At 41.3% G+C, this 14,032-nt stretch overlaps 4 protein-coding genes and 1 long non-coding RNA gene across 6 annotated transcripts; 4 read left to right on the forward strand and 1 right to left on the reverse strand.

The window, feature by feature from the left end:
- The first annotated feature begins 136 nt into the window (after positions 1 to 136).
- On the forward strand, positions 137 to 3,635 carry LOC130697449 (UV radiation resistance-associated gene protein-like). Its single transcript, XM_057520353.2, has 10 exons — positions 137 to 374; positions 438 to 648; positions 728 to 1,001; positions 1,061 to 1,356; positions 1,423 to 1,595; positions 1,663 to 1,889; positions 1,967 to 2,140; positions 2,206 to 2,627; positions 2,696 to 2,905; positions 3,329 to 3,635. The coding sequence occupies exons 1-9, from the start codon at positions 210 to 212 to the stop codon at positions 2,902 to 2,904; spliced, it is 2,151 nt and encodes a 716-aa protein (XP_057376336.1). The 5' UTR covers positions 137 to 209; the 3' UTR covers position 2,905; positions 3,329 to 3,635.
- Positions 3,636 to 4,052: 417 nt separating this feature from the next.
- Positions 4,053 to 8,582, forward strand: LOC130697443 (uncharacterized). The gene is made up of 9 exons (XM_057520346.2): positions 4,053 to 4,217; positions 4,314 to 4,635; positions 5,635 to 6,495; positions 6,666 to 7,219; positions 7,305 to 7,450; positions 7,518 to 7,636; positions 7,712 to 7,902; positions 7,979 to 8,247; positions 8,315 to 8,582. Exons 1-9 carry the CDS (start codon positions 4,178 to 4,180, stop codon positions 8,378 to 8,380), a joined length of 2,568 nt encoding a protein of 855 aa, XP_057376329.1. The 5' UTR covers positions 4,053 to 4,177; the 3' UTR covers positions 8,381 to 8,582.
- Positions 8,583 to 8,670: 88 nt separating this feature from the next.
- On the forward strand, positions 8,671 to 9,988 carry LOC130697445 (NFATC2-interacting protein-like). The gene is made up of 4 exons (XM_057520348.1): positions 8,671 to 9,266; positions 9,331 to 9,420; positions 9,481 to 9,625; positions 9,689 to 9,988. Exons 1-4 carry the CDS (start codon positions 8,820 to 8,822, stop codon positions 9,961 to 9,963), a joined length of 957 nt encoding a protein of 318 aa, XP_057376331.1. The 5' UTR covers positions 8,671 to 8,819; the 3' UTR covers positions 9,964 to 9,988.
- A 67-nt stretch (positions 9,989 to 10,055) lies between these two features.
- On the reverse strand, positions 10,056 to 11,520 carry LOC130697446 (GTP-binding nuclear protein Ran). 2 transcript variants are annotated; one of them, XM_057520350.2, is made up of 4 exons: positions 11,396 to 11,520; positions 10,715 to 10,970; positions 10,471 to 10,659; positions 10,056 to 10,418 (listed from the first exon to the last, which is right to left on the reverse strand). In XM_057520350.2, the coding sequence occupies exons 2-4, from the start codon at positions 10,955 to 10,957 to the stop codon at positions 10,203 to 10,205; spliced, it is 648 nt and encodes a 215-aa protein (XP_057376333.1). In that variant the 5' UTR covers positions 10,958 to 10,970; positions 11,396 to 11,520; the 3' UTR covers positions 10,056 to 10,202. The 2 variants fall into 2 exon arrangements, with proteins under 2 accessions (XP_057376333.1, XP_057376332.1); XM_057520349.2 differs by lacking the exon at positions 11,396 to 11,520 and adding an exon at positions 11,164 to 11,182.
- An 811-nt stretch (positions 11,521 to 12,331) lies between these two features.
- Positions 12,332 to 13,654, forward strand: LOC130697450 (uncharacterized). Its single transcript, XR_009002841.2, has 6 exons — positions 12,332 to 12,421; positions 12,475 to 12,546; positions 12,605 to 12,744; positions 12,815 to 12,998; positions 13,061 to 13,406; positions 13,509 to 13,654. It is a non-coding gene; the product is annotated as an uncharacterized LOC130697450 (long non-coding RNA).
- The last annotated feature ends 378 nt before the right edge of the window (positions 13,655 to 14,032 follow it).

Genomic DNA, 14,032 nt, shown 5'->3' on the forward strand with positions numbered 1-14,032 from the left:
AAAAATTCTACTTTGTTGCTCTTAAGGAAACTAAAGATCAAGGGCCGATCGTTTTTCATTTGTATAAAAAATTGCTTTATGCGATCTGGCATTCCTCGTCACGTCATACGTCAAAAATTAGAGGAATTCTCGTCTGCTTAACAACTAGACATTCTCGTATAGTTTAAATTTATCAGAACTGAAGATATTTCGAATGTGTACCAGTTCCTATGAAATATCGTGTCATTTTTCAAAATTATACGCCCACTACCCACTGTGTTCTACAGGTTGTTCTAAATGCAGCAAAGTCTATTAGGCAAGCTGTTAAACTTACAGCTATGGCTGAGGCTAACAAATCTAAGATGAGAGAGTGGACACCAACAGATACTAATCAAGTACTGAAATAAATGTTACAATTCATAGATAGAGTTGAAAATATGATAATTCTAATGCAATAGATTCGATTGAGGCACTTACGTAAAGTATGCATAAGAAATGTTTGGTTGAAACAAGAAACCAACCCCGAAAGTATTGTCTTTTATTACACCTTACATATCACTACCATGTCAGCTCCATTCTATACAAGTGAGCATCAATCAGGTGAAAGTATTGATTGGAATGATGTAGATACAAGAAAATTTCCAGAAAGTATTGTCAATTCTTGCCCAGGTATCTGCAATGACTATTATTTGAACTGCTCCCTATTGCACTTGTGTTACTAACTATAGCTTTCCTTCCTTTATTCAAGGTGTGGTAGTGAGAGTGTGGGCCAAACAGGACAGTGACAGTTCTACGCCAGAATTAATTACAGTTTGGGCTGTCTACTTTAATGGTCTAGTCTATTTAGGATCACAGCCTCCCAAAGAAGCTATTTTGTTCGCCAATAATGCCTTAATTTTTGGCATGAATTGGGGTTTCTTTACTGCTGGCAATTCATTGAAATCTCAGTTAGTTTTCCCTCCAATCCAAGAACCGCAGGAAAATTCCTGCAGCAAAAGCTACACTGTTGCATCTATGTGCAGGTTATTCGGAGTATGTTGTACAGCTTAGAATCAATTGTTTTATCTTATTTATTCGGCAGAATTCATCGTATGCAGAGAGCAATCTACAAGGAAGGAACCGAATCAGAGCGTCTCAAACTAGAAATTCAATCAGTTCAGTCAAATCCCAGCCGGTATCGTAACAAGACTATTCGTTCGATTCCTTCACTAACTGCCTCGCCCGCTGATCTACTTGCCCTGCAGCAACTGAGAGCCAAACGTCAAGTGGCTCTGGCAAAAGTTTCAATGCTTCAGCAGGAAAGGAATAGACAGTTGAAAAGTTTAGAGCAATTAAAAGAAACATTAAAAAATCTCCGAGTGGATAATCACACTAAAGGTTTGTTGGCATAAGGCTACGGACGAGGATTTAAAATTCCAATTATTCTCAGTTTTTTCTTAACAGCTTTGCATTTGAAAGAGAAACATTTTCATCTACAAATGGATAAAGACCGGCTTTCTGAGTTGGTAAAAAGCCTTGCGAGTACTGAAGAACAAGATACTCGGTTGAAGCATCAACTTATTGCTCGCCGAAGACAATTATTCTTGGAATTAATAGAAATATTTCCTATAGTTCAGGTTACCTAAATTCAGATGCAAAGACTTTCGATGCTCGTTTTTAAATGCTAAAAATTTTATCCCAAAGGTGAAACCTGGTGTTTATTCAATCAACGATGTTATTTTGCCGAATTCCGATTGTTTTGTTGGATGTGACGACACTCAACTCAGCGTAGCTCTTGGCCACGTTACCCATTTGGTCCAAATGCTTTCCGTCTTCCTCCAAGTGCCCAATCGGTACCCTGTGGCCGTATTCAGCTCACGAAGCCGCATCGCTGACCACGTTAGCCAACGAGATGCTGATGCCCAGAAAGAGTACGACTGCTTTTTGGAGAAAGCTACTGTGTACTATTTTGATTTCTTTACCATCCCTCATTTTTGGCCGGCAATAGATTCCCATTATTTGCAAAAGGAAAGGATAGGCTATTCTTCGAATACGCTGTTTATCTTCTCAACAAAGATGTAGCACAACTGCGGTGGTTGTGCGGTCTTACTACCACAGATCTAGCGGCCACACTACCGAATCTACACTCGTTGCTACAGCATCTTGTTACATCATGTCCAACGTAAAATTCCTGCATTCATTTAGTTTTTTTAACCGATTCTATAGTTTATTGGATTGTGTTTGCAGTGACGAAGGAAAAATGAAACGGTCAGATAGCCGTGAAAAGGGTTTTACACCACGAAGCCACAGCATGGCTTCGGCGTCACAGTACATGTTTAAGACGGCGAAATGGCAGCCTCATCGAGTCTCACGATCGCTAGCTGGGAGTCAAATGAGTCTAGCGGATCCCAGTATGGCTTCGACGGTCAGTCTGGACCATTTAACGGATTCGCCACAAGCCGGAGGCTACTTTCGGCAGCCGCCTCCTCAACAGCAGCATTGGAACAATAACTCATCGTCGACATTGTCGTTGGACTTGGTTGTTGATCGCCTAACATTTTCAGTCAGCTCACCATTACTTTCGTCGGCCGGGTCACATCATCACGGATCCGCCCCTGATCTGCGTAGTCCCGATTCAGAAGCTCCTACAAGTCCTTCCCCACCACCCAGTATTAAATCAGTCATGCTTATTGGTGAAGTTGTATTTTAATAAGAAAATTCTTTACTGTTTGATTAGTAACGTTCAAGGCTCCTCCAGCCTTTGAGCCTGCTGAAATTGAAAAATCTACCGTTTCATCATCACCTATCACCATCAGCCAGCCATTGGACATGGATGATGGGATGGATAGCGTGACGTCCCGAACTGAAGCGTTAGCCATCTCCAGCACGTTCAAGCTACGCGGTAGAGGACGTACAATGTCGACTTCGTCGCAAAGCAACTTTTGAGGTTTTTTTTCTTTTTTTTCCATTTTCGTTCATCATTCCAGTCAAGTTCAGAATTTTTTGTTGTTGGTTACATTGTTACCGCGAAAAAAAAAATATCTTTCAAGCAATAACATAAATTCCATCAATGTGAAACAAAAAAGGAACAAAATTGTTCGCATAGTTATTCGCCGAGATATTTCTATTTTAAATCCGGCCGCCAAGGAATGGCGGGTTTTTTTTGGCACGCGATTTCTGCGTACCCAATTGGTTCTGACCAGTGGCTTTTTTAATGTATTTCGGGATGCGCAAACGTGCCGCACATAACGTAAAGGCATGCAAACTGAACCGGAACGTGGAACATGAACGAATCTATTTCTGCTTCCGGTTGCCGTGGGCTACCAGTGGTGGTATTTAAAATTTTTGTTGTTGTTTCTCCCCTTTCCAGTGCCGTAAGATTTCTCTCTTCCGATGGGAACTGCCTACGGGGTCGGAGAAATTGGACGTTGAATGTGTGTGCATTGTGGGTGCGTGTCCCCTATTCGTTGGCGTCGTCAGCGTCGCCGTCATCGCTATTCGGAGAACCGTTTTGGAAACAAATAACGAAAAACTCTTTTTGCCTTGACGGACGGGTATGAACGATTTCATGGGACGCATTCCAAATTTTGTGTTCTTCTCCTTTTCGTACCGAAGCATTTGATTGAACCTGTAACCTACATAATGTAAAATGAGAACCGGTGGAGATCCTTTGATAGCTATTATGTAGGTTTGGTCGTCTCCAATGGCAGCTGCCTCTTGTGATGTTTTGGCGGTTGGTCTATGATGGAGGGAACCTATTTTTTTATACATATATATTTTCTTTTTTTTTTTTTTTCATAGAAAGAGAAAACATATCAAAGAGAAGAAAAAGGGGGAGGGGTGGTTTAGCGCAACAGCTGCTTCCAGTTTGGTGGATACAAAAATGCGATCGGGGAGGGGTGAGGCCCATATGTGCAGTGTGAGGAGTATACTACATAGGAATCGTAAGAGGGGGGGGGGGAGCGAGAACGCATGCGAAAAGACTGTGTGTGTGTGTGTGTCTAAGAATTCCTCTGGCATTAGTCTGTGAGTGTGGGCGCACTAGGGGGGTAGGAAAAGGAGGAGGGACCAACCTACACATATACACAGTAGCCGCCCGGACTTGGGACGAAGCTGACGCATCGTCATCCGCTCTCTTTTATGGCGTTAGTCGTGACTGTCGTCATTTGAGTGCCATATAGAAAAAGAACTGTGGTGTGTTATCGTGCGCGTGTGTGAAATGAGTGTGTCCAACCAATGCCATAAGGACCATTTCGATGGTAAGATAGACATTTGATTTGTTAATCATTTTACATGAATTGATGGACGTAATTTCAATTGATTAAGTATTCGTGTAAATTGTATTGGTCGCACAGGAACTGACGGGAGCGATTCTGACGCGACGACGACGTCATCGACGGAGCATTTGACGCGGGAAGAGAAGCTTTACGTTCTGCGTCACACGCCGCGTCAGGAGCCGCAAGGTCAGGAGAGCAAAGGCTGGCAGCAGCAACAACGTCGATCGCCCAGCTGCCGCAGCTGCAGCGGACTGCAACTTGCACAGCAGCAACAGCGCAGTGGCAGCGTCAACCGGCTAGAGCAGTCGCTGAACAATAGCGGCGGTGGGGGACCCGATCCGGCTTCCTCTTGTCGGACGCTCATCATTCACGGTAGCCTCTCGGATGAAAGCTGGGCAAGGTATTTTGCTTGCATTATCCATTATTATTTCAATCTACACATATGTGTGACCTAAAGACGTTCATCATCATCAAAGATGGCGTCAGTGTCACTTCATTGTAAAATAATACCCGGGTGTGTTATGCTGGTGAAATTTAATCTGACGTGCCCTCCCTTCGTCCTCCCTCCACCTCCGCTCCCGTCTTTTTTTATTTTTTTCCGAGTTCTTCTTCGTCGTCTTCGTTGTGTCTCTCTCTTTTGTTTACGTTCACGGTTTCGTCATTTTCATTCGCGTTGTCATCGTTCTGGTCACAGTATCAAAAGAAAAAGGAGAAAAGCCGGACCGGACCGTACCGGACTAGGACGATGATTGTGGGTGGGGGCGGAAGGAGTTGAGTTTAGCTCAGTGTCAGCTGATTATATCGGTCCACCGGAAAGGATAGAGAAAGAGAGAAAGAAAAAGAAAAGTAGTATAAAGAATGAGATGCTATTCCGAGTTGGCAAAGAGCCATAATGTTCTGACCGTCTCATCATCAGATGGCAGCAGCGCTAAGTCCGTTGCCGGGATCTCGCCAGAGAAAATGAGCGACTGGGACTGTCTGAGAGAGAGAGGTACAGTCTAAAATTACACATTCCGCAAATGCCTGGCGCGTTTGTGGTGCTCCATGTGTCTGTTTGCTGTGTGTGCGCGAGACTCGCGCGTGGATGATAAGAGAGGAAGAGAGAACGAGAAAAAAAAAGTCCAGCCCAGTTTTATCTCTTTTAATCGATAGTTGTTGAGCCACTTAAAATCTAGTGCCTCCCCCAACACACGTCTTCGTCGTACTCCTTTCGTCTCTCTCTTTCATGGTGATGTTTTCTTTTTGTGTCGACCACGGGTTATCAAAGGGTTGCCTGATTAAGCGTACTGACCACTACGAAGCGAAACCTTTTTCTAGTATGTTGACGTTGGAGATTGGCGGATGTTTTTAGTCCTACGCTATTTTATCCTTGACTCGTTGTTATTGCTCCACACAACAGGTTGGCTGGAACAGGATCGATACCCGATTTGGGACTGACCGCTTCGACACACTATCTAACCAGCACACCCAAAACGCCACCGTTTCGACCGGCGTCGTCAGATTGCAACGACGACGCAGACGATCTTTTGCTGTTGGGTAGTGCAGATCGTCGTAGACGTCGAGGAGGTCATCATCCCCCACCTCCGCCACCCTCACCTGGTGTTGGGGGATTCACCACCCGGAGTTTGCCGCGTTCTGCCAAAGATTTCAGTGCTCTTTCTACCTATCAGCGCCATCATCCGTCATCTCATCTGACCAGTTTAGCTTCACTGTACCAGGAAGAGCAAGACAACCCAGAGTTGGATCATCATGATGGATGCTGTGAACGGAGGAAGCAGTTGAAAATGCTCCAGGGCCTGGCCCGTGAAATGAACTGGAGTTTGCCCATTACGACGACGACGACACTAACACCCGGGACTAACGATAGCTGCTATCCATTATCCATAGAGGAAAGTGGGGAAGGCGCCTGTTCGGCCCTGTCCATCAGTGACACGCTCCTCAACGATCATCAGACGTTGCAAACTCCTTCGTCGTATACAAGAGATTTTACGTACTTGAGTAAACCACCACCTGCTTATCCGCGGAATAAAAGCGTTGCAAGTGGTACAACAACAGCTTTGCCAGTCGACAACGGCGCTACAAATGGAAGCACTTGTAGTAGCCGAAATTCGTCCTCATCTTCTTGCCGACGAATTAAAATCCGGAGGGCTCTTTCCCGTTCACATCCTGATTTGTCCAAATTGGGTAAAGAACTTGGCTGGAACAAGAGCAGTGCTGGAACCACTGATTCTAGTAATACCTGCAGAGCGTTACGTCACAAGTACGTATTGAAAATCATTATAACCACTAGAAATGCGTTCAATTCATAATACACATGTTTTTAAGATATATAGCTGTCTTAAAGATAAACAAAAACATGGACATCGTAAATTCCGATGTCGTAACTCTAATCTTATCACAAAAAACATGTTTTTGACCTTGTCGTAATAGAAACGAGTCAGCCACTACTGAAGAGGCCCACACCAAAACGGAAAAGACCCAGATCGATCCATCAGTTGAAGTTGCATCTATTCCGGAGGATGCAAACAGAAAAGCAGCATCAGCTTTAGCTGAAGGAGACATGTTGGTGAGGCGAGATGATTCCGAAGCGGTGTGGAGCACGCCGGAACTAGTCGATGCCATTTTGGAAGAGAATTTCAAATTGCGCCAACAAGTGCAGAATCATCAGGATCACATTGCCAAACTGCAAAAATTCGAAAAGGAATTGAGTGCAGTACAGTCCGCTCATCAGGCACTGGTCAGATCCTCTGAGCGGAAAGAGTCCCTCGAACAATCCGCTCGAATTCGTCTTGAAGCCGAATGGCGTCGTTCACAGGAATTGAACACAGCACTGCGCAATCAAGTTGAGCTGTTGACATCACAGTTGGCGCTCAGAAGTGCCTCAGTAACTTCTCTTGGCAGCGCCACCGAGTCCGCTTCCGCTGCCGACTGGCAAAATCAAATTGCTCGTCGCGACGCACTCATTGCCCAACTTGTTAGCCAAAGTATACATAGCACTTATTCTGGAAGTAAAAATAAGATTAATTTAAACTTTTTATATATTTTTTTTGTTTTGGTATCCGTCTTTAGATAAAGAGCTAATGACTAACAAGGAGCGACAAGATATAGAACTTTGCGCTCAAAAAGCAACGTTACAGCAGCAGAGATCGCATATTGAAATTTTGGAGTCAGCCTTGGGGCGTGCCCAGCAACATGTTAATCGATTGGAGGACGATGTTAGCTAGAACAAAACATATTGTGACATAAAATCGTTTCCCTACATTTTCTGTTGGTATATGACAGTTTCGACGACGGTGTAATGGTGACTCGAGGCATCTTTTGGTTTCCGCTGGTGTCGATTCTAGTGCGACAGCTCAAACAGAACCGGCGGCTCATAGAGAATTGGCGAATATGGAAATTAGGTATTAAATAGCAAATCCATCATTGTTAAAGAGCGCTAACAAACATTTGAATTTTCTCTTTATATCACATAAAAGAATTCGAGATTTGGAGGCCAAACTGAGCGAAAAGGAAATGCTGATACATTTGCTTCAGCGTGCCTCCATGGATCGTGAAATAGCATTCGGAGCCACGAGAGGACTACCCGAATCAGTCTCCCTGCTCAATAGATATCCCAGCCAACAGCAACAGTCTAGTCAACCGCAACATGAGAGCCATCCTACCACAAGTAAAATTTCATAAACTCCTTGACATCTAATTAAAAAGTACCTTTAGCTCATGGTGAATTTTGCTATGATGTGTAGATCTCGCAACGACAGTGGTAAAAGGCACATGGTCGGGAAGCAGCGGCTTGTCCAGCCTACCTAGTAGCTCACGAGGAAGTGCCATTAGTGTCGCCAGCAATAATAGCCCTGCTCGCAACAAGGCACTGTCATCAACCGCCAATGCTCCAAACGCTTCTGCCGCAACTGATGCGAATCCATCGGTCGCTAGTCAAAATAATGGGGGCACCGAGGCGACTCAAAGTCTTGACAATCAATTACGCGCCCTTGATCGGTTCTACCAAAACAAAGTATGTTACTATTGAAAAAATAGTGGATGAGTATCTAGATTTTTAAATGATTTTCTTTAATCTGTAGCAATCACTGATTCAGGCTTTGCAGTCGGATAAGGAACGCTTCCCTAATAACTATTGGCCTTCTTAACAGAATAGAGTCGGCCGTTTACAGAAATCTGTTAAATCATCAAATTTTCTTTCTCTTATTCTCCACCCGTCTGCCTATCTATCTTCCTATGAAAAATGAAAAGTAATCAAAGGTTTCTAAGTTTTAAACACTCAAAAGACTGTTTGTGGAATGCGTCTTTGACTTTATGTGGTTGAAAAATGCAATCGTTTTTCTGACTCTCGTTGCGCGTTTCTTTTCGTCATAGTTGGCAACCTGTTGAAGTTGAAATTTTATCCGCTAGGGTCTTTCTAGTGAAAAGTCCGGACTGGTAAACATTTGGGGGAAGGAGCGGGAATCATTTAGTTCGTCTCGTCCTAAACCAAACGTTGCGTAATAAGTTCTGAAAATATAAATACTTGTATAACTTTTAGTTATAACTTAGTACGTCCACTCCGAGTTTATAAATTGACGTTGAGTCATGTCTGTTGCAGACCGCTCCGAATCAGATTACTCGGACGAAGACTTTAGCGATTTTTATTCGGGTGCTGCGAAACGTTATAAAAAAGAAAAACAAGCAGTTTGCCCAACTGGAGAAGTCCGCCTTGTCAATCAGAAAGAAAAAAAACAATCCACTGCAGAGAAAAATGTGTCACCCACACCAGCCCACGAGATTGACGATAGCAGTGATGAAGAACTATTTAGAGATCCAAACACTGAGACTCACGAAGTTAGTTTAGATGAAAGTGAAATCATCCAACCCCAAAAACAAGTGGAAACCTTGGAAGACATAGAACAGTACATCAATGTCACCCCTGATGTGTCGTTTTCAGAAGAGAGAAAAGTGTATTCCTCTGCATCAGTTCAAGCTATTGATGAAATTGAATTTGAAGAAGACCCACTTTATTGCACCCCGTTGAATGATTCAGTAAGTATTTACATTTACCAAATGAATGGTGGTTGTACTTTTTGTTAAAAACCTAATTTTGTAGGAATTGAACCTAGTACCAGATGATGATGAAATTGTGATGGTTAAAGTACGCTTCGTTGCTCAGAAAGTCTGGAGGATAGAACTAAAACGGGTAACATTCATACTACTGGCTTATCAGGTTTAACAAAAATCATATGCATTTTCATTGTAGGCTGAGTATTTTAAAACCATATGTCAGAAATTATCAGAAAGCACAGGTGTGGATGCTGGTAAAATCAATTTGTATTTCAACGAACAACTTTTGGATGTCTATGACAGTCTCAAAACCCGGCCACTAAGGATAACGGACATTATTGGTATATTCCGAGGCTTATATGGTTTCAAAAATAAACATTTCGCAATATTTAACGCTTTCACAGATGCGTTAGTTTGCAATGATAACGCCATGAGCACTCCAAATGACAGCATGCTCGAGTTTAAAGTACAGAGCCAGAATCGGAATTCGCAAGTGGTGGTGTCGATTCGTGCCGAAGATCCTATGAAAATTCTGATGCAGAAGTATGCAGAAGCAACCGGTTGTAACTTGGGGAAATTAACGTTCAAATTTGATGGTGAGTTATTGGCAGACAGCGATACCCCTTCTAATCTTGAACTTGAAGGTGGAGAGTGTATTGATGTTTACGTTAGAGAATAATTAACTATTTTAGTCAATAAAAAAATTTTCCTAATTCTTTTAAAAATATTTAAGATATATATATTTATCATAAAAAATTGTAAATGCGTGAATAAAAAATCAAAATTTTATTTGTATTTTGACGCACAATGTATTTTCATACCTCGCAAATAAAAATTGGTTAAGATAGAGGGCAGAAAACACAAATGGAAAAAAGTGTAGGGAGGTGTAGTTGGCTAATTTCTAATGTATTGATAGTGCTACAAGTCTTCATCATCTTCTGGTAGGGCAATGTGTTGAGCTTCCTCCAATTCACCTTCAATTTGCTTCTGCCAGTTAGGATCCATCTGCACCTCAGGAGGCTGCAGAGCAGGCATGGCAACAAACTCAAGGTTGGGGTCACCAATCAGCTTGCGGGCAAGCCAAAGGAAAGGCTTTTCAAAGTTGTAATTTGATTTGGCACTGATGTCATAGTACTAAAGCAAAGAAAGTTAATTTTTGTGTGCTTGAATCAAATGGTTTTATTACCTGCAGATTCTTTTTCCTGTGAAACACAATTGATTTGGCCTTGACTTTTCGGTCTTTGATGTCCACCTTGTTGCCACAGAGCACAATAGGGATGTTTTCACAGACTCGAACTAAATCTCTGTGCCAGTTGGGAACATTTTTGTAGGTGACACGAGAGGTAACATCAAACATGATGATGGCACATTGACCCTATGGTGACATTTTTTTAGTATTCATTCCAACAACAAAAAACAAGAGCATTTACCTGAATGTAGTATCCATCTCGTAGCCCACCAAATTTCTCCTGTCCAGCAGTGTCCCACACATTGAACCTGATTGCTCCACGGTTGGTGTGGAAAACCAGGGGGTGAACTTCAACTCCCAAAGTGGCCACATACTTCTTTTCGAATTCACCAGTCAAGTGACGTTTCACGAAAGTGGTTTTTCCGGTACCACCATCGCCAACCAACACGAGCTTAAAAGTGGGCATATCAGGTTCAGCAGCCATTGTAGTGTATATTCTATAAATTAACGTAAGAAATTAAACTAACAGCACAAGAAATCTATAGCATCTTGCTTGCGTCACTGAACAGGAATTTCACTATGTTCGAGATAAAAGTAGAAGCCTAATCATTTACAGTATCTCGATTTATAACTCTTCTAACCTTTTGAACAATTGTCATGCGTGAAATTAATTAGTTAGCTTTAATTTACTTCGAACAACAATCACAAGGATTTTACCGCCAACGACTGGTCAGCTGCCTTGTTCTCAACAAAAACGACTGTTGGAACGAATGGCTTTGGAAACCAAATGAATAGTAAAACTTACGTAGCTAAAATATTTGCAAGTAATGTAATATAAAGATTGACTTTGGGAATAGATCTCCAAACTTTAAGATATCAAAAAGTATAGGATGTGGGTAATATTCCAAGATATTCAACTCACCGGCAGGTTTCTTGCTCTAGGTTCACAATGGCGCGATTCTAGAAACCAAACTGAGCCCAAATGCATTCAACGGTTTCGGCTCGAGGGTTGTTCAGTACTCGTTGCAATACCGAACGGACGTTGCCAAGTCCTTACTAGTAGTAAGGCGGGAAGGTTTTTGCTTTAAAAACGTTTTGGGACATTCAACAAACAAAGGTTCTTAGACATGTATGATGAACGGTTTGGTTTTGTACCATAATATGATGAGAGGAAAAAGGTAATATTCACGTGAAATGGACGAATATGTTTTCAGTATGTCTCATCACAAGAAAAATAGGGATTCAATTTTCTTTATTCTCGTTGGTTTAGAATTTGAATCACACCTGTTCATTGTTAAATTGAAGATTTTGAAAAACAATGAAAAAGTCGGTCTTATTTTGTCGGGCTTGCCTCAAATCTGCAAAGACTGATATTCATTGGAATTGCTTGAATATATCACATATACCAAAATTTTAATGCTGATTCCGAGGATATTGTTATTTTTCTTTAAGCCAATAATTTTTTTTAATATACCACATATTTGAAACAAATTTAGCGCGCCAGTACGCTCCAGCACGATGCAGCATAAATATTCGGTGTAATTCAGAGATGGTTCGCTTAACGAGAAAACCATTAACGTAATCGAACTCAGCGTTCAATTTTCATTATACTGTGTGAGTTTCATCGAATTTCAAGAGATGTCGTTTTTTGCCGATTTTGACAGAAGTGAGAAGGGTATAGCCTTCCCACTTTTTCATTTTTGGCTAAAATCTATGGCAATCCGTTTTACACAAAAAAAAAAAAAAATTTCGCCAAAAAAAAAAAAAAATCACACTTTTTTCTTTTTTTCCGACACGTAGCCATCTACCGCTTAGACTCGTTATTACTGGCATAGGCAATTTCAGTCCATTGGATGCCATTCGCAGTTAGTTCAGTAACGTGGATGGAGAATAACGCGTGGCTGGAGGAACAATTGAAAAATGGATAAGATAATACAACAAAAGGATGGTAAGTATAAACATTATTATATTGGTTTTCAATTATTAATTATTGTTTATTAGATCAAATTATGAAGCTGTAGGCCCAATTATTGGAACAACCCAAAATATTAGATAACAGCAAAGCTAAGGATGGTAAGGCCTAATATGTAATGATTCTATTTATTTGCTTTTATTCATTTGTGTTTTGTAGCTCAAATTTTGAGTCTACAAGCTCAGCTAGGAGAAAAGAACAAATTGGAACGGAACAGTTTCCAAACAGTGAAGGAGGTTTTTCAAAACTCCTCCCTAACTGAACGTGAGGATGAATTGGCATTAGGCGAACACAGTCAGGTACCTAAACGTTTCAAATAAGAATTCAAAATAAGTATAGAATTTTAACAAACAATTATTTATTGTTTAGTTATTCAGTCTACCACCTGACAGTGTGTTAAAGTTAAATTCTGTTAGTGCTGCAGTAAAAGAATTGTTAGTAATAAGTCCATGCAGCGAAGGAAGTGAACAATTGTGGGACCGTATTTGGGCTGAAAATGGGTGTGGTACGGAAACCCAGAAATAGCATGAGTTCAACATAAAACATGAATTAGGTACTTTTCGGTTTTTTGTCTATTGAAAAAGTATTTTTAATGCTATTATTTTGCATTCACAGAATTTTAGTGGGGGATCAAGTCAAGTCTGGAAGTGTTACAGGATGGAAGAGTGAGCCTACAGTTGAAAAAACACTGAGAGTGCATTGCCGTTAAGGTATGAGGTAAAGTAATAGAGTATGCAAATTGTCTAATGAGAAGTACCATCTTGTGTGAATGAATCCTGTATAACAGCAATCCTTTATAGTTCTGTCACAGCTAGAAGCCTCAAATAATTCTGCCTCTCTTGCTAAAGAACAACTTGTCCTTTACATTCAGAGTGTTGGTGAAGCTAGGTACTTAAATGGCCCTAAAGATGTTTCATTTCATTGGCATTGCAGCGATGAACATCATACATGGACTTTTAAGGTATGAAAGGAATTTTCTTGAAAATATTTTGAATTTATGACGAAGCATTTCTCCTCCTTTTTGCCAAACATGTCTAATCTACAAAAAAAAATTATCCAATAGGAAAGGATTTTCAGCATACTGGGAACACAACTATCAACAATGCAACATTCTACGGGTGTTATTTTATCATTCAAGAGCCTTGTACAATGATTTTCATCTACAATTTGTATGGCCTTTCCCAAGCTTCTGTCAGAAGTTGAATCTATGAGTCATGTAAGTCACATGAGCAACAATTGAGATGCTTCATGGTGTTGTTTTTCTTTTCTCAGTGTAGGTTAATAGTAACATTGGATCTGAAAAAATTCGTGGTTGGGGCATGACACTGAATAAATTGTAATGATTGGATGGATGACATGATATTTCTATACTTCATTCGGATTCCCGAGACGGTATTTTATATTTAAAAAATTGAAGTGCATATCTGGGCTCCCTTCCTTTCCGTAGCCCCGTTTCCCCTTGACTCGTAATAAGCCCGTAGGGGGTCATGCCCCTACTGTACGGTATATATAAAAACAACATATACCGAGGTTTGGAGGGCTCTGGCCGGAAAGGGGACGTGGGGTGCCGCTTAGTCCGATGATGTG

Source organism: Daphnia carinata, chromosome 3 (assembly GCF_022539665.2).
Source record: "Daphnia carinata strain CSIRO-1 chromosome 3, CSIRO_AGI_Dcar_HiC_V3, whole genome shotgun sequence".
Lineage (NCBI taxonomy): Eukaryota > Metazoa > Arthropoda > Branchiopoda > Diplostraca > Daphniidae > Daphnia > Daphnia carinata.